The following is a 26,483-nucleotide window of genomic DNA, read 5'->3' on the forward strand; positions in this document are numbered from 1 at the left end:
GGAATTTCCAGAGCATCTCAGCACTGGCTTCCCCCTGATGTCCACTCCCCTTAAGCCATGGGTAGGCAAACTAAGGCCCAGGGGCTGGATCCGGCCTAATCACCTTCTAAATCCGCATAGCTGTCAACTTACAGATTTGAAAATAAGGGACCAGCAGCCTTGAAAATAAGGGACCAGCAGCCAAAATAAGGGACCTGCAGCCTCACCTGTTCCAGGCACTCCAGTCTTCCTGTCCTCCTGCAGTCTGGTCAAACTCATGCTGGTAGCTCCGAGAACACTGTCCTACCAACTTTGTAACCAGAGGTTCAACTGAATAGAATCTGAATCACATGCACCACAAGGCCTATGCAGCCTCAGCTTAAGATGACTCCCCGGCCTGGCTTTGCACTGCAAAGTTTGCAGCAGCACGTGCAACAAAATGGCGTCCAGCATTCAAAAAACCCCTCAGCTTGCATTAACTAGCCACACACAAGGCATGCAAGCTCCACCCCCCAGTCGTTCTTAGACTTCTTATTGGGTGAGCAACACAGCCAAGCAACACAGTTGGAGCCTCCCTCCTCCCTGGCTGGCAGAGAGGGAGGGAGAGGAGCTGCTTCCTTTGAAATTTAAGGGACATCATTTAAGGGACATCTATCAATAAGGGACAGCAGCGGGACATGGCCCTGGAATAAGGGACTGTCCCTTCAGATAAGGGACACTTGACAGCTGTGTAAAACTGGCCTGCAGGCGGTCCAGGAATCAGCGTGTTTTTACATGAGCAGAACGTGTCCTTTTCTTTAAAATGCATCTCTGGGTTATTTGTGGGGCATAGGAATTTGTTCATATTTTTTCCCCTTCAAAATATAGTCCGGCCCTCTACAAGGTCTGAGGGACGGTGGACCGGCCCCCTGCTGAAAAAGTTTGCTGACCCATCCCCTAAGCATTGTTTAATGCTGAATGGCTCGATGCATTTACTTTAAATTTGGCATTTCAGCATGGAATTCAGCATGCTGAGATTCTTGGCTTTCGTTTTCAAAAGCAAATTTCTAGGTTTGAAGGCGAGATTAAAAGTGTGCAGGGAAATGCCTGGTAGAACCTGAGAAGCCAGGTGAGGGCTGAGCAGCATCTCTGGTGTTCATGAGCAGAGCTTCAATACCCTGCATGACTGTTTGCTTTTTACTAAGACTGGCAAAAGCAATATAAATAATGCAAAGTGATCAAATGTATGCAAATTCGGCTTTTGGAGGCACAAGACTTTGATTGTAATTTAAAAATAAATTAAACACCCCTCTCAATATAGTGAGTAGCACTCTACTACCTGCCATCCTTATGTCTTGCCTGCAGTCTGGAAACGATAAGTTGTGGGAAGTAAATAATGTATAGACCGGGCATTGAGCATAATATTCTATTAGGTTATTTGAAGTACAACTAGCTGGAAACTTAATAACAGTAGCAAAAATATTAATTGCCACCGAAAGGTGCGCACAGAAAATTCTCACGGAAAAAGCTGGTTTAACAAAACACAATGTGATGTTGTGGTGTCCAGACTTGCCAAATGTTCACAGTTATTTGTATCTGAAACATTTTGGTCAACCTTTATTACAGTGGTACCTCGGGTTAAGTACTTAATTCGTTCCAGAGGTCTGTTCTTAACCTGAAAATGTTCTTAACCTGAAGCACCACTTTAGCTAATGGGGCCTCCTGCTGCTGCTGCGCCACTGGAGCACGATTTCTGTTCTCATCCTGAAGCAAAGGTACTATTTCTGGGTTAGCGGAGTCTGTAACCTGAAGCGTATGTAACCTGAAGCATATGTAACCCGAGGTACCACTGTAGTTATAAAAAACAAATAGTTAATTTGTAATTGTTTTGGAGCTTTCTCACTCCTGGAGTAACAATATCATAAGAAAATAGAACATAAATTATATTTTTATATAATGCGATAGATTAAAATTAATTAAAATATTAAAATTATCTTGCAAATATAAGCAACCCCTGATTTCCTTAGGGCTTGCATGACGGTGGAGCACGCATAAGCCCGCCATGCCCCATTAAACCGTGCCTCCATTACTCCCCCTTTCCGGCCACTTTCAGGTCACCGCAATGCACATGTGTACAGTCACACATCAGTTGGATGTGAGTAAATCAGTCAATGCCTGATTTTTTTTGTGCTTTTGTATATTGTTAAATAAGTATAAAAAGTGTAGTATAATATTTTTTTTTAAGGTGGTGAATGTAAACATATGTATCCATTCCATTGGTTTGGGGTTTCTACCATGTGTGCATACATCTTTAAAAGCTGCATCGTAGTCCTTGAATTCTTACTTTTTAGGGCAGAACTCATTTCCATTTTTTTAGAAAACCCCAAATCTAAGGTGGCCATTCTCCACCAGCATATTTCCTCTTATGAGCATTTCTGCAGGCCTCTGATTGTAAGCCTGTGGCCAGGCCTTGTGCTGTTCTTAATTTATATACAGGCCCTAGATCTTGAGGGACTGTACTTTTGCAGGCTTGCATGTCTCTAGAAGTGATAGGTACACAGAGGCAAGCTTTAGTAGAATGAGCCATGCTTCTAGTCACCCATACGGTGGCATTTATGTATTTAAATGCCTTCCAGATGCTCCTTGGTCCTACAGGGAAGTACGGGCATCTGTTTTAAAAGTTTACATCAAAGCCTCCTGATGAAACCTGGGCATAGACCGGGGATATATTTACGTGTTATGCTTTCGTTGTACATTTTTAAAGTAATTGTTTAGTGTTCTTATGAGCTGCTTTATTTGTGGGCATTATTTGGAAAAGCAACATCTAAATAAACTTGATGACTGTAGGTGTGACCAGTTCAATCCCTTGATCAGGGTCACTGTTGGATTATGCTGGAATGCAGAAATCTGTGAGGGAAGAGGGAAAGAGACAGTAATAATGCAACCACCATTTTTTATTCAGACACCTATAGTTGCAAGATGACCCGGGATCAAGCTCGACTTTAGTCACAGACTCACTGAGTGATATTGAAACACTTGTGTGTTCATAGATTTGCCCATTGGACATATTTGGAGACAACCCTATGGTCACAATTGTGCTCACTTACTATCCTTACTAGTATTCCGCTTATATATACTGAGGACATGATTCAGCACTGGAGGCAGTTCTAAGTGATGTTGATGTGCAATTTCCCCACTACACATTGTTTGTGCATCTGCAGTAGGGATGTCGAACCTGTGGCCCTCCAGATGATGTTGGAGTTCAGTTTCCATCAGCCGAGACAGCACAACCAATTCACAGATATGACGGGCAACATCTGAAGGGGCATAGATCCCCCACCTATATTTTTAGAGGGATAGCCTCTTACATTTCCACTAGTAAAAAAGGGGTGAGATGGGAATCTTTCGTGCAGACATACCTTTAAAATTAGAATAGTGCCTTCACTATAAAGGCGAAACTCTTCACAATTTAAACATTCTGGGTAAATTGTGGTTTATAGCTATCAAATGTTGTCAGTGGAACTGTTAACATGCTCTGCCGTTCTGGAAGCATAAGGTGAATTTGGATTACGGTACTTATGTCCCCTACAATGTATGGGCCCATGGAGAAGCTTCTGTTCTTAGTTCAGGTGATGTAACGGTGAGCTCCAACAGGTGCGGCCAGTATCTAACAGGAGCAAAATCTGGGTCCTTTATATACACAGAAAAGATGGCAAATGCTCCCTAAGAGTCAACAGCTCAGGAGCTAGTGGCCTGTCATTTAATGTTATTCAGATGCAACGAGGTAGCCCAAGAAGGTAAAGTAGTGTTTGCATGACGTCATGAAGTTAATAGAATGCACATATTCTTGCTCACTTGCCTTGCTGGCATGCTAGCTAGCCATTTCACCAAAGTAACAAGCTACCCATTGTTAGCTACTTTCTGCAGGCCTGGGATTCCAGTGTATGCTATGGGGTTATTGTGATTGAGTAAATTATGTAGCACTTCCAAGTTTTTATTTATTTGGCCAAGAGTAAATACTCTCAAAGCAGACAACAATGAAATACAACACAGTACAACAAAATCATCAATAAAACCAGTAACCATGCTAATGCAACAACATCCAGCCCCTAACAGCTACAACAAAAACCACCAGCAGAATAATAATAAAAAATAAAAAGCTAGAAAAAAGCAGTTCAAAACATGTGAGTCTTTAGTTGGCGTCATAGAGACATTGGGTGGTTTTTAGTTTGCATTGTGCTATACAGTACTATAATTCATGGTTTTTTCATTGTGTTTATATTTTTATTTTCACTTACTCTTGTGTTTTTGATCGGAGGAGGTCTAAGAATGCAACGCATAAGAACAATATGTTTCATAGTAACAGATGTTAGTTGCTTTCCTTTTTTAAAATTTATGATTATGTCCTATTAATTACCAGAATTGGCAAGCTCATTGACTGTTGGCTCTAATTAATTTTTCTTTTTTCTTCAGTGCCGAGTTAAAGCTTTTGGAAGAAGCTGCTGTCTCGGTCTGCAAGTCTTTAGGTAAGAGGCTATTTTGATTATGGCATTTATTTCCATGTTCTTCATACTGTCAATGTTCCTAGTAAATCGCACTGCTCTATATAAACCTTTATATCTGTGGTGCATTTAATATCTCCCATCTGTGCTCTGTACATGGGTTTTTTAAAACCTCTCTTCACTCCCAAGGGTATATGAAGACATATTGTGCCCGCATGTGCTGTTTGAACATAAAGTTTTCACAGGTTTTTGCTTTATTTTGTGTTCTGTCACAGGAAGTGGCTTGGGTACAGCTTTATTAAGATGTAGTAGAACAGGTTGTTTTTCATCCCCTTTTTTAAAAAAGAAAAGGATTTTAAAGCACTGTTTTCAAAGGAGAATATGTGTGGGAGATAAAGCAGAGGCGGAATACATAAAATTTGCAATCAGTGTTAGCTGCCTTTTTTGAAATTCTGATGTTTGATCCTATCTAGAACATCTTTTGAATTTAAGAAGTGTCTTGATCAGAGTAGGCATACTGGAAATCTTAATTATGAATTTTGAAATTTCTGTCCTGCCACATGACTTCAAAGAGCTCTTAGACTGGCTTATAATATAGATTCTGTTTAACCGTCATGGCTACTAGCTGGACATGGCAGAACTGGATATTATGGGAGACACCCCAAATGGCAAATCTGTTTTAAATTCTCCCCTCCCTCTTTAGAACATGTAGGAACTAATTATGCTATGATGCTTCCTTACCCCTTCTCTATTCACATCATGGGTCACCACTTGAAGTTGTAGAAAAATGCACAACAGCATGATCTCACAGTTTGAGAGTTTACAATATTTTAAAGTGGTTGTAACCTGTTCAGATTTTACCTGCAGTTCATAAATTTAACGTATTGATGATGATAAAGATGATAAATGTTACAGCTGGGGTAGGGACAACAATTAAATAAGAAATGCTGGTTCGACTTTGTGGCCTCTGTGCTGTCTCACATATAGATTCTGTGGAAACTTCTAAATTTGGGCTAGATTTAGACGAATGGCCTGTATCACCCTCCATGCGTTTGCATAAAGTGGTGTGGTGCTCTGCTTCCACTTAGTACAAATCTTGAAGCATCTCTTTTCATAGGCACTATTTATGCCCCCTAATATCTACTTCCATGACGCCAATGAAGAACACTTAACAATTTGAATTTTATAGAATTTTATGAATACTTGTGGGAGGCATATGTGGGAGGCTACTCCTGGAAGTTCTGCTATGATCACGTTACATGGGCTCTCCAAAAAGGTTGCCCCAAAAGCCTGTATTGGCCCTGATCTCCAACTCATGGCATGGCTCCCTTGCTTGCTTACCCTTCAGATACTGGATTTTGCCCATATGCAGTTTGATTCTGAGCACATTCGTTAGGAAGTAGGTGCCACTGGGTTCAGTTTGGCTCATTCCTAGGTCAAGTAAGTATACATAGGATCACAGCTGTAATGTTTGAACCTGAAGTGTAACCTGTACAATTCTTCCTCCTAGTGGAGAATAATCCTCGAACAGGAAATCTAACAGCGCTGATTAAAGTCTTCCTTTCTAGAACCAAAGAGTTAAAAATTTCAGCAGAATGTCAAAAGTAAGTGCAGCATGTTTGTGGGTTTTGTTCACCTTTGCTTCACCAGCCTGAGTACGCACTAGGGAGCCAGCTGGTAAATTTTATGGTACTCAGAAATCAGCAATGTGACTGGCATACTACCCATCCTGGGTGCATAGCTAACTGCAAGTCTTCTTTTGAGTATTTCTAATAAACTGAAACTCTCGTGTCAATAAATATTGTACGCTGCGGGTTCTGAGACCTTGTAGTCAGCAGCCCTGGCTAAATAAATCAAGTCCCATTCAGACCTACACAATCGTAAAATGAAGGAAGATAGATTGGTAGAAAGTTATTCCCTTTTTATCCGTGAGTGTGCAGAATCATTGAATCTTCCTATTAGATAGATTTTTCAGAAAGAAAAAAGTCTTCTGACAAATAAGGGACTTCCCCCATTGTGAATAGTTAGCTAAAAGTAGATTTTTTTATATAGGTATCACACATCTATACCAGATCTGAATAGCACACAGACTATTTTTCCGCACAGATAGAGCATACCTTGGTAGGGTAATCAAGGAATACGCAATCTACATTTCAGTTTGTGCTGGAAATAGTCTGGGAGCTGTTCAGATTTCCCATTACCTTAGGGATCCCTGTCTCATGTTTATAGTGGGTTTATTATGAAATTTCATGAGAGTACTGTATCTTGATTTATGACCATTTCCTCACTTGCATGTCACTTTAAACCATAGTTAAACTAAACTCTGGTTTAAATGTGAACAGGTACACTGCTGAAATGGTGGGCCCTTTGCTCTTCCCCTACTCCTGCTGGGAAACCAGCCACGTTCTAGTTTAGTGTTGTGTCTGAACCCAGACTTGTGGTTTGTTTCTTGCCAGACAAACCATGAGTGGTAAGCAAGAACGAAGTCGTGGTCTTCTTGGAGAGAAACAAGCAATGAGCACAGTTTTGGACATAATGCTGAGCCAGACCATGTCTTAGTTCCTGGCAATGCAGAAGCAGCAGGAGTGGTGCAGCAGTGAAGCACCTGCGATTTCAGCAACTTGCATGAAAATGCTGCATTTGAATGTGATGTGCATACCAAACCAATTAGGTTTTGCCCTCTGTTTTTTGGTCTCCCTTCAGCAGGTCATGCTAACTAGTTTGCAATGCATCCTGACATCAGTAGCTGAAAAGGTCAGACAGTTGTTTTGCATTGTGTAACTAGCCCATGGCGCTGCCTTCTGTTTTTATTGGCTGCTGTCTGGCTCAGTCTGCTGGCAAGGCCCATGAAGTTGAGCAACACAACATGGTTGCTGACATAATGGTAGATTGTAGAATGTAGGTTGCTTGAACGATATCCACCTCAACTTTATGCAAACTTCTTCCTGTGAGTACTATGTGTCTGTAACATCAATAGAAGCTGAGGTTACACTCAGGGAGATATTTTGGGGTTGCAGATATAGTCAGCAAGGTATCCTGTGCACTAGATGTCTTTAATCTGATAACTTATTTCCAGTTAAACTGCTTTCATGTCTTATAATTGTGGGGATGAGGTATAATAATGTTGGAAAGCAGCGGTGTCTTAACAGACTTTGCTGCTTGTTGCACAAGAAATATTTGCTTGCATAAGGTTGTATTAATCCTTACACTCTGTGTACCCCTTACACAGAGTAGTGCTGTCCCAATTTTCACTGAGGGTGGGGAAGGGGAGACAATAAAAATGGCTTCCCAATGCTTCTTTCTTACATTTATAGTCTGTGACTCAAAATTCCTTGGAGCTTAGTGTTTAAGATAATGATTTAGCAATTATTTTATGTGCGTGTTTTTTCCATCTACAATGTAGCAATCGCTTCTAATGTTGTGCCACCAGCTGTCTGGTTTGCAAAATAAACATTTGTTTTTCAGCTTAAGTGATTATTTTTAGGAGTATTTACAAACCAGCTTGATGAAGCTTTGCAGTTAAACCTCAATTTGTCTTAAATCCTGGGCATTATCTCTTGAATACACTACATTAGGATAGGATAGAAAATGTGAAATTCCATTTCCCCCGTTTTCTCCAACAAAATGGAATTTCTTGCATTGCTGAAAAGTGCTTCATTCTAACATTTCATTATGCAACTGGTGTAGAGATTTTTATTTTGAGCAGAAAGGAAGAAGTTCAAGGTACAGACATATCTAGAAACTAAATAGGACAGGAAAGACCTGAGACCGAACCGAACTCATGTTATATACAATAGTGATTCTTAGTATTAATACTGTTATTCTTCATGTCTGTTCAAATATATCTATCTATCACCCTTTTATTGCATATTTTTGGCTCACACAATACCTTAGTTTTAATTCATACAAGGTGGCCTACAGGAGCAGTCCTTGGCTTGCTGCAAAGCAATTCTTATAACCAAAATTCTTGATGTGTTTGAGGTATGTACCATTGAATCTTCTGTTTCTCTTCTAGCCACCTCTTTATCTGGCAGACTCACAATGCACTGTTCATTATTTGCTGCTTGCTCAAAGTGTTGATCTGTCAAATGTCAGAAGAGGAGTTGCAAGTTCATTTCACCTACGAGGAAAAAACACCAGGCTCTTATGGTAAATGTTTAACAGTTTTAAGGGAACAAATGGCGTCTCGCATATGCCGAAGACTTCTGTTAAAATCTGTCATAAAATATGTCACAACACAGTAGATGTTGGGAAGATAAGATGGATCTATAGACTTTACAGAAGATAGCCATCTGTGTTTTTCTAGAATATAGTAGTAGTAAAGTTTACAGGAAGGAGGTGGAAGAGAGTGACAACTTGGACTGAAATAGCTGCAGAGCCTTGTGAAAACTTTAATTACATGGTAGAAACCTAGCTGCATGAAATACCTACTTCTAACTTAGACAAAGTTATAAACATTACATCATAATATAGCAGACCGGAAGATGGGGCTGCAGGGGCCTCTCCATCTTGTTAGCTGGGAGATCAGCTCCATCAACCTTCTCCTTTCCTTGAGCTCTTTCCATTCCACCTGGTCATTATAAGAACTTTTGCAACTAAGAAACAATGTCAAGTACTGTTTGCTTTTTTCATGCTTTCTCCCAGTCCCTTTTTTGCTACAAAGAGCCGCAGTTGGTCTGGAACTCTGCACATGCTCAAGGTCTTGCCCTATGAGTATGTGCTTAGTATGTCTTTGCTCTGAACAAAAGGCAGGGTGATAGTACAAACCAAGAATAAGTTAAGCTGAAGCCCAGTATTGTTTTATTGGGGTAAGCCACAGTTGTTACCCCCAAAGATCCTCGCCAGGGTGGCTGCTGAAGAGGGGAATAACCGATATGTATAATGAACCATGTATGGGTACACCTAATTTGTCCCCTGGAACCAGTGTTGTATCTAATGCAGGTACACCTCTAATTTGGTCGCTAGTTGTTTCTTGTGAGTAAAACAGAGTACCTAAGGACCCTTGTTTGCATTTCCTGAGAAATACAAGCCCAATTTCTGCAGCAGGCATAGTAAGATCTCTTAAAGCATGATCTGATTGACTGAGGCTCCTTTCATTATTCTGTGACAAATTAGTGATGGGAAAACAATTGTTATGGCTAATGTCAATTCTCTCACTCTCTTTTGTCATATTCCTTCTACCCAGCCCTGTCCTTAATGAGGTTCCTCTCTATGTCAGAGCCCATGTTTGTTAGTATGTCCCTTTCCTATAATTGTGAACGCCTTGGTCCCTGACTTGTTTAGTTTTATGGGTTTGATGCTGGCCAGGCTACTGCATGTCACTCTTTTCCAAGTTTTCTTCAATCCTGTTGACCACTATGGAAATAAGGGTTTTTCTTTTCATAGCTATGCCTTTCACCCCCTTTGCTTCCTCTTTTCATTCCTTGTCTCTAAGCAATACTTGTTCTTTCCAAGGTAATCCTGTTCCTTGCAATAACATTTGTGGTGGGCAGTCATGTCCAGGAAGGATCCTTAAATTAATAGTTCTGTGCACACAAGTGTAAGATGACACGTGTATTTGTGTGAGAGACATGAGCAGATCTGAGATCATTTTTCTTGTCTTACCTTTAAGATTCTATGCCTGTGGGTAAAGCCTTGTCTTAATACAGGCTTAATAAGACAGGGCCACTCTGGAAGCCCATTTTTGGCTTAAGAGCAGGGGAAAACACTGTAAACGCTTCTGGTGGCATAATCTGTGATACTACAAAAGCTGTACGACTACGTAATGTAGCTCAAGGCATTATATAGAAGTTACGAGAAAAAATGGCAACAGAAGCCAGGTTCTCACAATCCACGTACAACTTCCTGGTCTCTCCCCAACTGTGTGAAATTCAAAATCTCTGGAACTGTTGCCCAAGTAGCAGCCAGATTAGCTTTGTGGGACCAGATGCCATATGGAACACTTTTCTAGGGCCACCTTTCTCAGAATTGTCTTCTCCCCCAAACTGCATGTTTCTAGTAGAGCCCAACATTCCTTACACATTAAGGGGAGAAAAAATAAACAGTATTAGAGAATGATGCAGGATGCCATATGAGTTCTCTCTTCTAACTTCCTTTGCTTGATGAAGTGCGGTGTCATCAATATTTAATATTATTTTAAAGTATTTTTAACCTGCTCTGAAGCTAAAAAATCTAAGCTAAGATAGTCCCGGCCCTCAGACTTATAGTCAAAAATAATTGACACATAAGGGGAAAGGGATGAGAAGGGAAGAGGGCAGGAAAACAATTCAGATACTGATTTTTACAGTTCTTATAATTTACCAGCTGAAATGCAGAAAGTTCATGTAGCCTGATGGAATGACTGCTACTTGGTCTCAACAGAGGTGAGAAGTCTGGGGCTAGATCAGGATAGGGAACCTGTGGTCTTCCTAGTGTTGTTGAACTCCACTCACATCAACCCCAGCCATCATCGACCGTGGTCATGGATGATGAAAGTTCAAGTCCAGGAAACATCTGGCGGGCTACAAGTTCCCCATCCCTGGGCTACGGGCCGCATGGTATTTTTGAATAGGGAAAAACGTTTACAAGTATGTACCGTAAGCAGAATATATTGGAAACTAAGATTCCTATAGTATGTAGCACATCTTCTAATTATGCATTGAATTCTCAAAGAGCAGCTGTTTGGGATACCTCAAGCTTCTGGACCAGTTAAGCTCTCAGTTCTCTGTTCCCCCCATAAAACTCAGTGTAACTTTCTCTCCCCCACATGCTAGTTCTGAGTGTTCAGTATAATATTCCAAAGGTGAAAGACATCTTGGGCATTAAGTAAAGCACTACTAGTCATTAAGGAACATTAATGTTCTTTTATCAAGACCCTGACTGCACATTAGTATGTCAGACAAAACCTTAGAGCTGGTCCTATTCATGCTAATGAAGACAGCAAACTTTTTAGCAGTATGTTGGTTGAAGAAAGTGGCATTTAATTGCTTTGTTTAATAGACAGCATGACATATTTAAAAAAGAAGGTGCTTGTGTGTGGTCTTGTTGGTTAGGAGCAGGGAACCAGAAGCCAGGAAATTGGAGTTCCTTCTTGGTGGTGATCTCTGCTTCACTGTGATCTTCTGCCAGCTGATTGTTTCCTGCTTTGGTTTACCCCTCTATAAAACTGAGATAATTTCCTCATTTGGAATGCTGAGACTTTAATGATGATGGCACATGATGTCCCTTTGTGCCAGTTCTATGAACTCGTGGTTTATAAAATACTCTCAAAACATATGTATATTCGTGGATGCAAATGACCGACATGTCCCCAAGTAAACATAATGGAAGTGGGGGAAGATTCTTGTTGCCTTTGGACCCTATGAAAGCAATTACATTTTAAAGTCTTTGCTTAATGACTGTATTTCAGAAAAAAACACTTCCCACTACTTATTTTCTCAGCTGTGCAATGCCGATAGTAATTTTGTGAGGAAGCACTAAATTGAAAGAATTGTTAATTGTGCCTCAATTGGCCTGTTTTGCCCATTAAGGTAACTAAACTTGGTAGTCTTTAACCTTTTGAGATCCAGTGCCTTTAACCCCAAACAGAAACATAGGACCCACTTTAAATTTTGCTTTGTATATGTTGCTTCTCTCTCTCTCTCTCTCTCTCTCTCTCTCTGTTTTTCCTCTATTTATTGTTGACTTTCACTTCCTTTCTCTCATGCCATCTTTCTCTTACAAAATCTTAAGCAACAATGACAACCACAAGAAAGGGGCAACAATGCCACTGCTGCAACACATCTTTGGTTGGGGCTTGACTGCCAATGGATGAATGAATGAATTGATCTATCTACAAATACAGTGCAATTCAGAAAACTTTCAGTGAAAATCACACTTTTATCTCTTGAATGCCAATTTTTATTTTCTGCTTGCCCTCTCATTTCTCTTGAAATGCTCAAATGATGCTCAGCTGAGGCGGGAGACATCTCTGCTATATATCTTAAAAGTTAGATGAGCTTCTCATGCTGCTCTAGATCTGTGGTTCTCAGTCTAGTAGAGTGCTGGGATTCAAAACATGAAACCAATACAGAACACAGCCCAAAAAGCCTTAATATCTGTATAGCTTGAAACTTTTAAAAATTTGTATGTAAGTATTAAAATATTTAAGTCTGAAGAATTAAGCATAAATAATTATTGAGAACTAATGTGAACCAGTGACCAGAGTGTTGATCTTGTAGATCAGAGTTTGAGGATGAGTTCAGCTGTTCCCATAGACAAGTTTGGGGCAAGTTAGGCTAGATTCCCTATTTTGTAGACTAGGAATAAAAGTCACCTGCTTTGGGTAGTTGTGAAAGGCAAGACACACAAGGGATTGCCGAATTGATCTGTCTTCTCAGTCTCTTCATTTCACCCCTCTTCTTTCCCCTCTCCTGTTCTTTTGTCTGCCTGTCCTTCCATTCTTTCATCAAGACATAATTCTACTGAAACACAGGATTCTAACCACCTTCCAGAGAAGCTAAAACTGCTGTCCTTTTAGTTTGTTCCCAGTAGTAAGAGTGAAAATCTGAAGGCTCAGTTTAATTTTGTTCGGATTTCACAGATTTCAACATTACATTCTGGATTTTTTAAAGGCTTTTCATTGGGGGAACAGTGAGTTTGAACTTCAGTAGATGGGAATCAGGATGAAAATTACGAATTTTCTCTGAAGGAGGGAAAGCAGATCATTCTTATTCTTACTAGTAATTACATTTGTATACATCCCTTCATCCAAAGACCACAGGGCAGATCACAACACAAAACTACAAAATGAGAACACAAAATAGATTGCTAATATCAAAATATCCAGCAATGGTACTTTTCTTTGTTTTCTTTCAGGATCAGAATGTGAAGACCTTATGGAAGAGTTATTGTGCTGCCTCATTCAGCTGATTGTGGAGATTCCGCTTTTGTAAGTAAACTTCATGATAAAGGTTATGGAATGTCTGTTTCAGTTGCGTTCTGAGAAGATATAGTAAAATAACCAGCTAACAGTTTGCCAATTTTATAATAGTTTTACAAAAATAAAAATAAAGGGTGACATTTCTTTTGGACCAACTGCTGTTTGAAATGTCAGGAGCAACCTTTTGGGTATGGGTGAAGGTATGGCAATAGGTCAGTGTTAGGCAGCATGGTACCCCCATACCCTGCAGATGTTGTGGGCTACAACTGCTCACCATCTTCCGCTTCCTTGAATGAGACTGAAGGTGGATGAATCCCCTTCATTGGGGTTTTTAAGGAGAAGTTGGATGGCCATCTGTGATGGATGCTTAGGTTGAGATTTCTGCACTGTGGGGATTGGACTAAAGAACCCTTGAAGGTCCCTTCCAACTCCATAATTCTTTGATTCTATCTTGAGCACTACTTGATGCAAAGCAGTAAAAAAGTTTTTTAAACCTAGTTTGCATGCATATCAGAACTGGGACTTCTCTCTCTTTACTTATACTGAGAAGGGCTTGCTACATGGCTATGGCTTATAAATACGTTTAATTTAATTGCCATCTAGCCTTACTGGATGTGGTTAAGCAACCCCTCAGAAGCCAGGAAACAAAAATAGTTGCCTTAGCATTGGATTTCTAAAAAGGTTTAGCAAATAATAATGGAAGCTCAGAGATCTCCCCTGTTGCCACAGCATTCTGTAGCTCTCACCACCCACTCTGCCACAGTCCTCTTTGCTTCCAGCTCTGTATCCACTTCCTGCCTCAGTTGTGCACATTGTGTTTGTTTCTGCTTGCCGTGGGTGGAGGGGAGTGTTAAAATTATTTCAAAGTTGCATTGTTGCATTGCTTTCGAAGTTGCATTTTTCTTTGCTTTCCTTTTGTACGTTCTTTATTCCAAATCTTTTGGTTTAAATTGGTGTTTTTTCTTCTTCTAAAGGTGGATTTGTTATGAGGCTATCTTAATTGGCCTTCCATTTAGCTACCTCCTTATTTTTATGTATTTGTACCATCCAGCCCTGAAAAATGTCAGCAGAACTTGTTTTCTGTCTCTTTTAGATTAGCCGTTGAAGTTCATGTTTCTCTGTTGGAGCCGTTTCATTTTTCACATTTCTGATTTCTTTTCCACTTGGAATGAGGTTAGCCATTTAGTATCCCGATAAAGGCACAGCTGTTTTCTTTGGAAACCTCACTGTCATGAAACATGGTCCTGCCGTCATTATATTAATTCTTGGGCAGCTGCTGTCTAATGAATTTGTGGCGTGATTTAGAGAAGTGATTCTGATGATGCAAAGAGGTATTGTTGGTACTTCCTGGAACACTGATACGTCTGTCTGGGGCAGATTAGAGGAAATGCTGAGAGGTGAAAGGACGGAGTAATAGATACACATTCATAAATCATTCTCTTTGTTGGAAGCCAGCGTGCGGCCGTATGGAGACGAGTGATAGCCGGTCACTCCATTTGAAAACAGTCTGAAACCACAGTCAAGCCCTATAAAAATCAATCACCAGGATGCAGAGTTGCATGCATCTAGTTCCAGGAGCCCAAAGGGCAGAAGATACGCATTTCTTGAACAGCAGCAACCTCATCCCCTAAAAAATGTGGCATGGTAGTGAGAGACCTTTGAAATAAGTGTCCAAAGTAGTCTGTGATATGGAATGGAAGAAACAGCATCTTCCGTTAAGATACCTCCCTGATGATTGAAGTGAGAATGACTTCTGCACAAGTCAGAGACCATTGAAGCTTTTATTAGTTTTATTTATTATCTGTCCCTGCTGTCTGGGTGAAGGTAATATTTAAAATGCCAGCCAGTCAAAATTATGAATGATTTTTATTTTATTTTTAAAAGAAAAGGTTGCTCAACACTTTAAAGACCCTTAAGGATGATGGGGAGTGGAAATGTTTAGAAAAAGTTTTGACCTTTTCAAATCTCACAGCTGCTCTGCCTGCTCGGGTTAATGGGCATTAGTGGACCCCCTGCCAAATTATATATATTTTAAAGGGCATGTGTCAAAACCTTGAACAGATGAAATTAAGCCTACAACTGCAAAAGCTGCTTTGGTATGTTATTAATAATATGACATATACACTAAATGATAGTGGAGCGCGATGTGAATGAAATGCAACAAACCTTAGGCCTGAATTCATCCCATGTTGCTGAAGGGAGGCACTCAGAAGCTTTCATTTCCACTTCCGAGTGACAAAATGTGGCTAACGTTAACTGTGATTTGTTTGAAAAAGCCAGCTTGAAATCACTGAGTCTTATTTATTTCATAAAATTTATACACCACTTGGTTGTATAAACAAAAACCTCAAAGCTGTTTACAAAAAGATAAAACAAGAAAATCAAGACAAATTTACAATACTTTAAAAGCAGAAGTGAAAGCTTCTGAACGCCACCCAGCTATGCAGAAGGAGGAGGAGCATGCAAGCCTGGGGCGTGCTACGTCTCATTTCAGCTCATTTATGTTGAAGGCATCTAAATTATGGTCTAGCATAATGTTTGAACGTGACCTGTGCTTGATTCAGATGTAATGACAATTCAGCTTTTGCTGCTATAAGTATGAACAACCTTGATCTTAATGCACAACCTTGACCTTAATTCACTTCCCTCTATATGTAAAGGGAGGAGATTAGAAATTTCCTATCTTGGTGAATGTCGAACTATTGTTTGCTGTTGCTTCCAAATGCAACAGAATATGGTTGCGGTGTTTGGATGCAAAAGCAAAGCATCATTCACTGGTTTGCTATTATGTCTGACTTCAGCAATAAGAGTAAATCAAGTCCAGAAAAATCGTGAAGGTTGTTTGAGGGTTTTTTTGGTTGGTGGTTATGCAGTGACTGGTGCAAGGATGCAAATATCCTTCATTTAGAATAATTCAATGAATGTTTCATATCACTTACAGATGATAATTTTTACTTTTACGGTTGAATTGTAGAGGTATAGTCATTTTAAGGGTGAGTTGATTGATTTGCGTTCCACTAGTATGAGAAACACCAATATGAGAAACACGACTGGACCCTAACGGTCAGGGGTCCCTTTACCTTTACCTTTAGTATGAGAAATGGTGGTAGTGGGGCTAGTTCTGTGGCTGCTTGTTAGAAAACAGAAAACCCTTAACACACAACATATTAAACTGAAATGTTTTTTGTTATTTGATTATAATGGTAAGTAGGGACTAGAAATCAAAATACTGACCATCTGAAGCTTACCCAGAGGCATGAAATGACTCGTAAACAAGGCATCTTAATTCCCTGTTGTAGCTTCTGAATGCACTCCCTTCCGTTCTGTGGAGGTGGGAGAATTAACTGGAAATATTTCCTGTTCTTTCCATGGAGAAGAGGGTGGCAGAAGAGGTCACGGTTGCTTTCAATTACTTTTTTAAAAAGTACATTGAGAAGCTTCCCAAACATTTATGGATGGCTGTAACTAGTATATTCTTTGCATGCATGTTTGCCATTAGTGGGCGTTAATTTTGGGAGCTATGCCAAGAGGAAAGATCAGGTTCACATTAAGTTCTTGTATTCGTACCCTGAAAATGATAATTGGATACTCAGCTTGCTTTGCAGTGTTCTAAACTGACCTATACTCTTTGGCAACTCCTCTTTCACCTTTTCTGGTAGACCCTCAGGAAGTATGGCAATCAAACCCTGTTCCTGTATTATTTGAAACTTGCAGTGTGGAACAACCAATTCTGATAATCATAATTAGTGATTTCTTTTATTAAAAAACTCTTAATGCTGCCAGTGAAATAAGTTAACTGGGTTAAAGTTGAGGTGTAAGAAATTAGAATGGCTTAAAGACGTAAGGCGGGCCAGTGTATGGGCAGCAAGCAACTAAGAGTAGATCCACTGAAATTAATGAAAATGACTGAGGTTCATGAAGTTCAGTAGGTCTACTCTGAGTAAAACTTAGTAGAATACCACCCTAAAGGCGTACCTTCCTGAACACCTTGGCCATCCTGGCAACGTATATCAGCAAAGCAGAAAATACAGGCTAAAGTGAAAATTATTAACCATACTGTACACGTATCCCTTCTGTATGCTGTATTCTATATGCTGAATGTAAGAATCAAGTACGGTGGTACCTCGGGTCACATTACCTTCAGGTAACATAACTTTTGGGTTGCACACGGATCCCCGGAACGAATTAAGTTCACATCTGGAGGGTCCACTGTAGACTTGTTTATTAAAAAGTGTGTAATACAAGGTGACACTTTATGATGTTGCATGTAATATTTTTATACTCTCAGGTGTTCATGAAAACACTTTAGTAGAAAGCAATTTATACATCTTAGGGGCTCTTTTGTTACACCTGTCATGTATGTGGTATTTTTTCTTGAGCAACTCCTGCTTAGCTGAGATAACATTAAAATAATTCTTTTTAAATGGGAGTTGGCTGAGCAAGTCTTTCCCAATGAACCAGCACCCAACTGCTGATGCTGATTTCATTGCTGGGAGCCCCTGGCTACAAGAACTGGTCATTCAAACATCCTAGCCATACGGGATAGGAGCTGTTTTTCTTTGCACATCTCCTGTCTGCCTGGGATGACTTTTAAAGACCAAAGCACAAGGATGCAGATTTCAAAAGAGAGACTAGAAAACTGCTCAAGGATGGTACACAGATTTGTGATGCATTTCTTTTAAAGGGGATACTAGAGAACATTTATTTAATAGTAGAAACATGCCAATTTCTTGTCATATCTAACAGGTTTCAAGTATAACATACTCAAGTACAACATCAGAGGCAATTCCTTTGTCTTTAAAAACTTGCTTGTAACACATCTCTTGAATAATAATAAGTTTATTTTTCTCTTAAGAGAACACTTATATGGTACATCACTTAGATATTTTTTAATGTTGAGCTGTTTAGAGCAGTTTAGAAATGTTCTAAATAGTATACTTAGTGTTCCTTGTCTTTTGCTAAGGTATTCCTTATCTTTTGTTTGGAGCTAAACATGATGCACATGTACACATTATACTGCGTGTAGGATCACTTTCCCCTTGCTGTAAGTCATGGAAATGTTGTGTTTCCACATCTGCCACTGCCAGATAATAATGTTTGGTGGAGAAGCACATGAAATAATGGCACAGGGCAGGGCAAATGCTCCTATATGTTACAGGGAGGTAATGTGACACAGGGACATAATTTTTGGTGGTGGCAGCTGGTCTCACATACTGTATAGCTCAGGGGTAGCTAATGTGGTACCCTCTTGATCTCTGCAGGAGTTCAGATATCCACTTGGCCGTGAAGGTCTCTTGGTGAAATCTACCTTGTAGGACAGTTGTGATGATAAAATGAGGTGAGGGGAGAACAATGTATGATACGTTGTACTTCTTGGAGGAAAGGCGGATTGTCAATGTAATAAATAAAAACAAATGATAAATGGAGTTCCATTTGATTTGTTAAGACAAAAGATGGGTGTTGGAAGCAATGAGGGAGCTAGAAATAGGACAGTATTTAATACAGTGGTACCTCGGGTTAAGTACTTAATTCATTCCAGAGGTCTGTTCTTAACCTGAAACTGTTTTTAACCTGAAGCACCACTTTAGCTAATGGGACCTCCCACTGCCACCACGCCGCCACCACCGCACAATTTCTGTTCTCATCCTGAAGCAAAGTTCCTAACCCAAGGTACTATTTCTGGGTTAGTGGAGTCTGTAACCTGAAGCGTCTGTAACCCGAGGTACCACAGTAGTGTATTCTTGATTCATTTCATACATCTGGAAGAGCTTCTGTGACATTGTTGACAGGAGCTGGGGCCCTTTCCTTATTCTCAAGGGCTTCCTTGCTCTAGGCTTATTGCAAACACATTAATTTCAAGTATTTGCTCATAATCGAAAAATTCAGCTGTCAAATATATATTCATTGGTTTTCATTAATCCTCTTACTATTTTTCTTTGCAGAGACATAACATACAGCATTTCTCTAGAAGCTGTGACGACTTTTGTTGTTTTCCTCTCCTGCCAACTGTTCCACAAGGAAATTCTGCGGGAAAGCATCATTCATAAATACCTCATGCGTGGTCGATGGTATGTTCAAACCACAATGCTGCTTTCTATATAGATTGTTTTCATTATTGGAGTTCACTGAGTTCTTGTATCTGCCGCTTCAATATTATAAATGCTTTCATTTAGTTGGGATGCCAGAGTATCTCTCAAACTCCTAGTGAACTGAATCTTAACAGCTCAGAGAGATGAGAAAATATTCAGCTCATCTAAATAGAAGTGTGTCAAGGCAGTAAAAATAGAATGCTGACTCTAAATGTGAAATAGTTTGCATGTGGGTGTGTCTACATACAATCCCACTTTATAATACATATGCAGAATCCTGTTGAATATAGAAAGTTCAGCCATTCTATATTTTATTTTTTTTTAAATACAGAACTTTTTTCAGAGTACAAAGTGCTTCACAATTCTTACTGCATCTCTGCATCTGAGGCACCATTTCTCAAACTGTGTGACAGACCTCCTATGGGTGGGGTAGGGTGGTGGGCAGAGAAATCCTTCAGCGGTTAGGGGCTTAGGCGTTGAGGATTATCAGAGGCAAGTACAGAACCCATTGATCCTGTCCCTCTTGTGGAAGATGAGCTGCTTCACTGAAAAACTAATCTCACCACACTCTGGGATACATAACATCTTTTCCAAATAAATAAATAGACCAGCCTCTATTTTTTTAGTAGGATTTTGATTAACAGTGCACAGAATGCAAGGTCGTGACTCCCTTTCTGAATTTTATTTTAATAATAAACTGATGTTTTTTAAAAAATAAATGTAAAGCCTTGGGTTCATAGTCAAGGAGACCTGTACGCTCACCCAAATTATCTAGGATTTTTTCAGATTTTCTTTACAGCTATAACTTATTTATTCATATTTCTGGATCCCACTGTAGATTGGGGTTCTGCAGGGGTGGAGTGTGAATAGAAGGTAGGGTCGAAGTCAAAAAGAGTTTGAGAAACTCCTTGCAGGAAAGTTGGGTTGTGAGACAGTGAGCTTTATGGATAAGTGAGGATTTGAATCTAGACATAGATAATCTCTCATGTGCATGTGCAACCATGTGTCTCTTGCACAATATTCACAGCAATGCTTTTCCAAAGACATTTAGTGGCTTGCCTTCATTTATGTTGAACATGCCTCTTTTTTGCCACTAAAACACAGAGAAGAGAGTAATATATAGTCTCTCATAGTCACAACACCATATGCCAGAAAAATATTCTTGTGTGGTCAATATGTCAAGGAAGCATATAATCTGATGGTTATTTCCTTTCTGTGAATAAATACATCCTGCATAAGTCAGGAGATAGGGAGTTGGAAGTTTGATGCTTAAATCAAGATGATGATAATGTGAAATGTAAACCATACTTAACTAATCTGTTGTCTGAGACTGCATTCACCTAAAGGACTTTACAGAATCCTAGCAGACAGTATCTCCTTTCCATCTCTGAATGAAGTTATCTCTGCTATTTCCCTCCAATTTAAACAGTTGAGACATGTGCAAGTTCAGCTGATTATTGATATTATTGACCAACATGTGCAATGGAGGGGAAGGCAACTGCAAGGTTTTCACTTCCTTTATGGAGTAGTGATAAATCCAGTTAGAATAATCTTTAAATGGGCCTCGACAACCTGAACTACTACATATTTTGCAAAAAGTAAATGTAAGCACTCTTGCCAGGATTAGGAAAGCAACTTCAGGCATGCAGATCCAGAGAATTGTGCACACCTTTTGAAATTTTCGGCCTTTTTCTGTTGTTCAGCAAATCCCTCCCCCATCGTACCACACCATAAATTGTTTCAAAAACAGTCTGCCATGTGGCATGGAAGACTGCTGTTTGAAAAGAGGAAGCCTTAACCTGCTTTTGCTTACTTGTGTTGCACTCTAGGTTGTTAGTATTTTCACATCTTTGAAAGCATTGTGGGGTTGGGTGTCCTTCAAAATAGAGGCTTTAAAAATGTCTAGTTATATGGTTATTTAGATTGCAATGCTCTCACATGTATCTCCTGCTGACCCACTGCCAGTTAGGGGGGGAAATCTGTTTTAAACCTGGCATTTCATGTAATTGCATAGTACTGCCATCCATCCCAGTGAGAAGGATGGTGAGAGAAAGAAATCTGAATTTTATTCTAGTGCCATCCCAAATCATTCTAGATTTCTGGCTCTGTTTTGCATTTTCAGTCTCCCGTATACCAGCAGACTTGTGAAAACATTGCTATATAACTTCATCAGACAAGAGAGAAGTCCTCCCCCGGGGACACACGTCTTTCAGCCAGAGTCAGACGGAGGAGGACTGCTTTATGGAATTGCATCAGGAGTAGCAAGTGAGTCTTTATGTACTGGTGCTACCTATGTATTTGTCCATTTCTCGTTTGAGGGTTTGATTCTACAGTATCTGTGGTTTGCTTGCTTTTCTGCAGGAATGTTGTTTTTATGGGGGTAGTAGGAAAAACGCAAGTGGACCAGGACTTAAGCTGTGCAGAGTGCAAGGGATTGTGCTGTAGGTTTTGCTAAGACTGGGGGGAAAGCCTTGCAGTAATTAGATGGCATGGAAATCTGGAGTCTCTGTGTGTTGCTGCCTTCAGTGCTTCCACTTCAGTTTACATACATAGGTACTGCTCCGGCGGGAAGGTAAAGGGTGTTTCCGTGCGCTGCTCCGGTTCGCCAGAAGCGGCTTAGTCATGCTGGCCACATGACCCGGAAGCTGTACGCCGGCTCCCTTTGCCAATAAAGCGAGATGAGCACTGCAACCCCAGAGTCGGCCACGACTGGACCTAATGGTCAGGGGTCCCTTTACCTTTAACACTCTGATTGTTCCATCCCGCTGGATCATGGACCCATACCTGGAGATGCAAAGTGAGACTAAAACCCTCAATTTTGGTTATGTGAAGTGTCCTAACTACTTTTGTACCACATCTCTGTACTAAGATTTTTTCCAAATCATTCTGAAGACATTACTGTAAAAGCAAACAGTTGTGAGCACAGGCAGTTATTTTCATTGCCATGGCAGTTACATGTCTCAGTAATAATTGCACACTACCCAGCCTTCTTTTTTCCTCAGTTTTGAAGTGAATAGATTTGCCTTCTCTTCTCTTGTGATAGGAATCACTTTTTGGTACGCCCTGCCTCTTTGGGTATATGTTTTCAGCATGAATCAATTCTGTGTCTGTAAGGAATGCTGACAAGTTCTAACCACAGTACTGTGTGTGGTAGGAAGGCTTTCATGTGCATTTTATTTCCTCTCCCCCCCACTCCCCTGTCTGTAACTCTTCTGCAACAAAAACAATTAAAGCAGATTGTCTGCACTTCCTCCCTGCTAAAGACCCCACGGTGAGCAAAATGTTAATCTTAAACATACTAGCAGTTTTCATTATTGTCTTGTCTCAAGCCAGTAGAGAACAACAAAGAGTTGGTGAAGTGTCTTGGAAGTACTGTGATGCAAACATGATACTTCTGCATGAACTAGAATTAAACTATTATTGCGTATAAGGCAGTTAATGGAAACCCTGTAGCTTTGGCAGCAGAAGTTTTGTTGAAGAGGGCTGTGGCTTATGGTTGGGTGCTTAGAGCATATAGATTTTTTTCTTTTGTTTTCAGCTGCTTGCTAGAACCAGAATTAAGGCTTTCACCTGTTGGCTCAAATCTCACAAATCTGATTGGAAGCTAAGACTGTTGCCTTAACAGATGTGCCCCTTCACCAGCAGTGATGTAGAGTGTTACAAATTGTGTGTGCTTTCATCTTACCCCCATGCACCCATACCTTGCCTTTCTTTCTGGCCCAAATCCAGATGGGGAGACGGGGTGCCTTGGGCCAGCCAATATGTCCCACTCTAAAAGGTGCATTTTTATCAGCTATAGAATTTGGGGACTTATAATGCCAGGACCTTCCCCCCACTCCCCGTTCTGCTTAACTAGGCATAAGCAAACTCAGCCTTCCAGATGTTTTGGCACTTCAACTCCCATCATCCCTAGCTAACAGGACCAGTGGTCAGGGATGATGGGAATCTGAGTTTGCCTATGCCTGCGCTTAACTAAGCCCCTTAAAATAATGTTTGCTTTGCTTATATTTCAGCTTTCCTCTAAGGATCTCAAGTTGCTATATGTGGTTATTTCTCACTCTGTTATCCCCACAGCAACCCTTGAGACAGGTTAGAATTGAGTATGTGTGACCGGCACAAGGTTACCCACTCATTCATTGTCAAATACTCTGGCAACTACACCACACTGACTCTCACTGTCCTGATCTGTTCATTCACAACTGGCCCTCTTTCTCACCAAGCTGGTTCTTACACATTTCCAGTGATATTTGGAGTGACCATTGCCTACAGGCTCTCAGTCTATAGGGGCGAGTGCCCCTGGGGTTTGGATTCCAATATGACTATCATCTCTACAAAGATCACCATGTGCTAATATGTGGAACAGACACTTTGTGCTGGGTTGGGGAGGCAGGGCAGAAGGTACAATCAGTTTCAGAACCTTGGGAAATGCTGTGACATTAACTATATATGCATGTTATTCCTCTCCCCATACCCATTCCCTCCTAATGATGAGGGCTGTCAGCCTTTGCAAAGAAGTGGGTAATCTAGTAATGCGGAGTCTTCTATTTTTATATGTAAAATCTGTGCTGGAGCTCCCTTGCCAAGCACATTAAAAGTAGGCTCATTTTTACTTGCTCGGAAAGTTTTCAGTCAGGCCCATGACAGTGCAGCTGATTCTCCTCTTGGAGGCAGTAAAAGAGCATTTCTTTGTTGTTTGGAATAAGTGTACAGTACACAGCTGATAGGAAAGAGCCAGCCTCCCACAACCCCTCTGGGCTCTGTTGAATTTACAAACATGTATCGACTTGCCATGCTAATGCTGTTCTTTCAGACATTGAAATAGTAGTTGTTTTCTCTCAAATCACTGATAAATTGCTTAAATTGTTCCAGACGGGCTTTTTAGAGATTCCTGACAATGCAGGAATTTCTTCCCTCCTACTTTAGATAGTGGATTATTTCTCTGGCAAGTGTATCAAAGTGTTTAAGGCATTTCTGCCACATAAAGAAAGGTGAGATTTGGTGTATAGGTAGTCAAGTGCAGCTTGATTCTTGGAAAAACAGAAAGACGATGCACTTTTTGCTTATACTGCTCAAAATTTGCAACGTTAACTCCAGCTAGTGCTGTAGCATAGAACAATCCAACGCATGTATGAGATTGAGAATGTGGATTTGCTTCGTCAGCCTGGAATATAACTTTGAAAATAGAACAAGCCACACAAAAGGGATTCCCCCTTCACACATCTGAACCATGGTTTATTTTTTACATTTGTTATTCCCCGGAAAGCTCAGAGAAGCTTATGTTGGGTTCCCAGTGGTACCCCTTCCAGGCACCAGTCAGAGCCACACACACTCAGCTTCAGTGATGCTACAGCATTGGGCACTCCCAGATCATTCACTATGTGAGTCCTTGCATTTATTCTCCCAGTCAAGAACATATCTGAGTCTGCTAAATTGCAAACTCTGTTTGCTAGTAAAGGGTAAAGGGAAAGGGACCCCTGACCATTAGGTCCAGTCATGACCGACTCTGGGGTTGCGGCGCTCATCTCGCTTTATTGGCCGAGGGAGCCGGCATACAGCCTCTGGATCATGTGGCCAGCTTGACTAAGCTGCTTCTGGCGAACCAGAGCAGCACACGGAAACGCCGTTTACCTTTCCACCAGAGTGGTACCTATTTATCTACTTGCACTGTTGTGCTTTCGAACTGCTAGGTTGGCAGGAGCAGGGACCGAGCAACGGGAGCTCACCCCGTTGTGGGGATTCGAACTGCTGACTTTCTGATCAGCAAGTCCTAGGCTCTGTGGTTTAACCCACAGCGCCACCCACGTCCCGTATTTGGTATTTGATAGTATCTCTATTTAAAAATCCCTGAGCAGGTAGGTTCCTACATGACAGGGTTGAGGAACCTCCTGCAAGCAAGCATTATTAGGCCTGGCATGGGTCCCAGTTTGCTCTGCAAAGGTGTCTTCCGCAAGCCATGTCCACCTGCTCAGTGCCTGACATCAAATGTCATAGCAGGTGTGGAGCAAGTTAGAGGTATAGCTTCCAGTGAACAATTGGGAACCTTAACGTTTGCCCCTAGTTATTCCTTGGCAAGCAAGACTTGCTGTCAGTGCTGATCAGTGACAGAATGCCCACTGGGCATAACTGTGCCATAGAGTTCTGAGTGGGGAACTCATAGCGCAGCTGACCCCTTTCCCCAAGCAGGGCTTGCTGTAAGCACAAATATTATTTTACATCACTGGCTTGGTGATGAAAAGGATCTTCCTCTGGTGGTGTAGCTTGAGCTGAGCCCACAAAGAAAAAATATTGCTTTGTGTCATCTGATGTCATTGTGATGCCAGGTAGTTGACTGACAGGTACGGGTGGTCCTGTTACAGTGCCATTAAATCATTGCAGCCATCGGGAGGGAGCATGGGATATAATTTAATTCATTAAATAATAACCTATGGATCCTTGCCTTAATGGCATGCTCTCTGAAATGATAAGATAACAATTAGCACTGAGTCAAAGTGGAGGTTTTACATGGGGGAATATCTTCCCCTACGAAGCGTGTTCCTCTCCTCGTTACAGCGGTTATTAGGAGGTAAGCAAATTGGGGCAGACATCTTCTGCTGTTTAGAGTGAAGAGGGGCTCACTCTGATTTGGCTCGGAGATGTTTTCATTGTGCCAGAGTTCCTCTGCTATGGGGACTTTATAACTCTGGCAGTATATGATATCTGATTGGATAATGTAGTCTGCAGGAAGTGCCATCATCATTAAAGCAGCATCTGAGAAGAGCGGTGAACAGAAGTGGGAAAAGCAAAATTTTAAAGATCTTCCGGGCATTCCAGGCCTTCCAAATTTTTTTAGCTGTAAAATATTTGCCCACAACTTTTGCTCTGCCCCAATGAAAACACTGTACGCTTGTGTTTCCCTTCTGAGAGAAATGGGCTTCTGATGTTGAGGTAGCAACCAAGCAACATGAGTAAGCTGCTTCCTTGTGGTCTCAAAGCTGACATACCACATGGAAGAATTTTGGAATTCTTAACCTCAGAATGCTTTGGGCAACTTTTCGT

At 40.7% G+C, this 26,483-nt stretch overlaps 1 protein-coding gene across 4 annotated transcripts in view; it reads left to right on the top strand.

Annotated features, from left to right (window-relative positions):
• Positions 1-26,483, top strand: part of DYM (dymeclin) — a 168,102-nt gene that overhangs the window by 26,051 nt on the left and 115,568 nt on the right. For all 4 annotated transcript variants that reach the window (XM_079994828.1, XM_079994831.1, XM_079994829.1 and 1 more), the window contains exons 4-9: positions 4,432-4,484; positions 5,971-6,064; positions 8,476-8,609; positions 13,296-13,368; positions 19,302-19,427; positions 21,571-21,713. In XM_079994828.1, the coding sequence (XP_079850954.1) occupies positions 4,432-4,484; positions 5,971-6,064; positions 8,476-8,609; positions 13,296-13,368; positions 19,302-19,427; positions 21,571-21,713 (623 nt within the window). The remainder of the gene's footprint in view (positions 1-4,431; positions 4,485-5,970; positions 6,065-8,475; positions 8,610-13,295; positions 13,369-19,301; positions 19,428-21,570; positions 21,714-26,483) is intronic.

The sequence above is a fragment of the Podarcis cretensis genome (assembly GCF_951804945.1).
Source record: "Podarcis cretensis genome assembly, chromosome: 11".
NCBI classification, from domain to species: domain Eukaryota; kingdom Metazoa; phylum Chordata; class Lepidosauria; order Squamata; family Lacertidae; genus Podarcis; species Podarcis cretensis.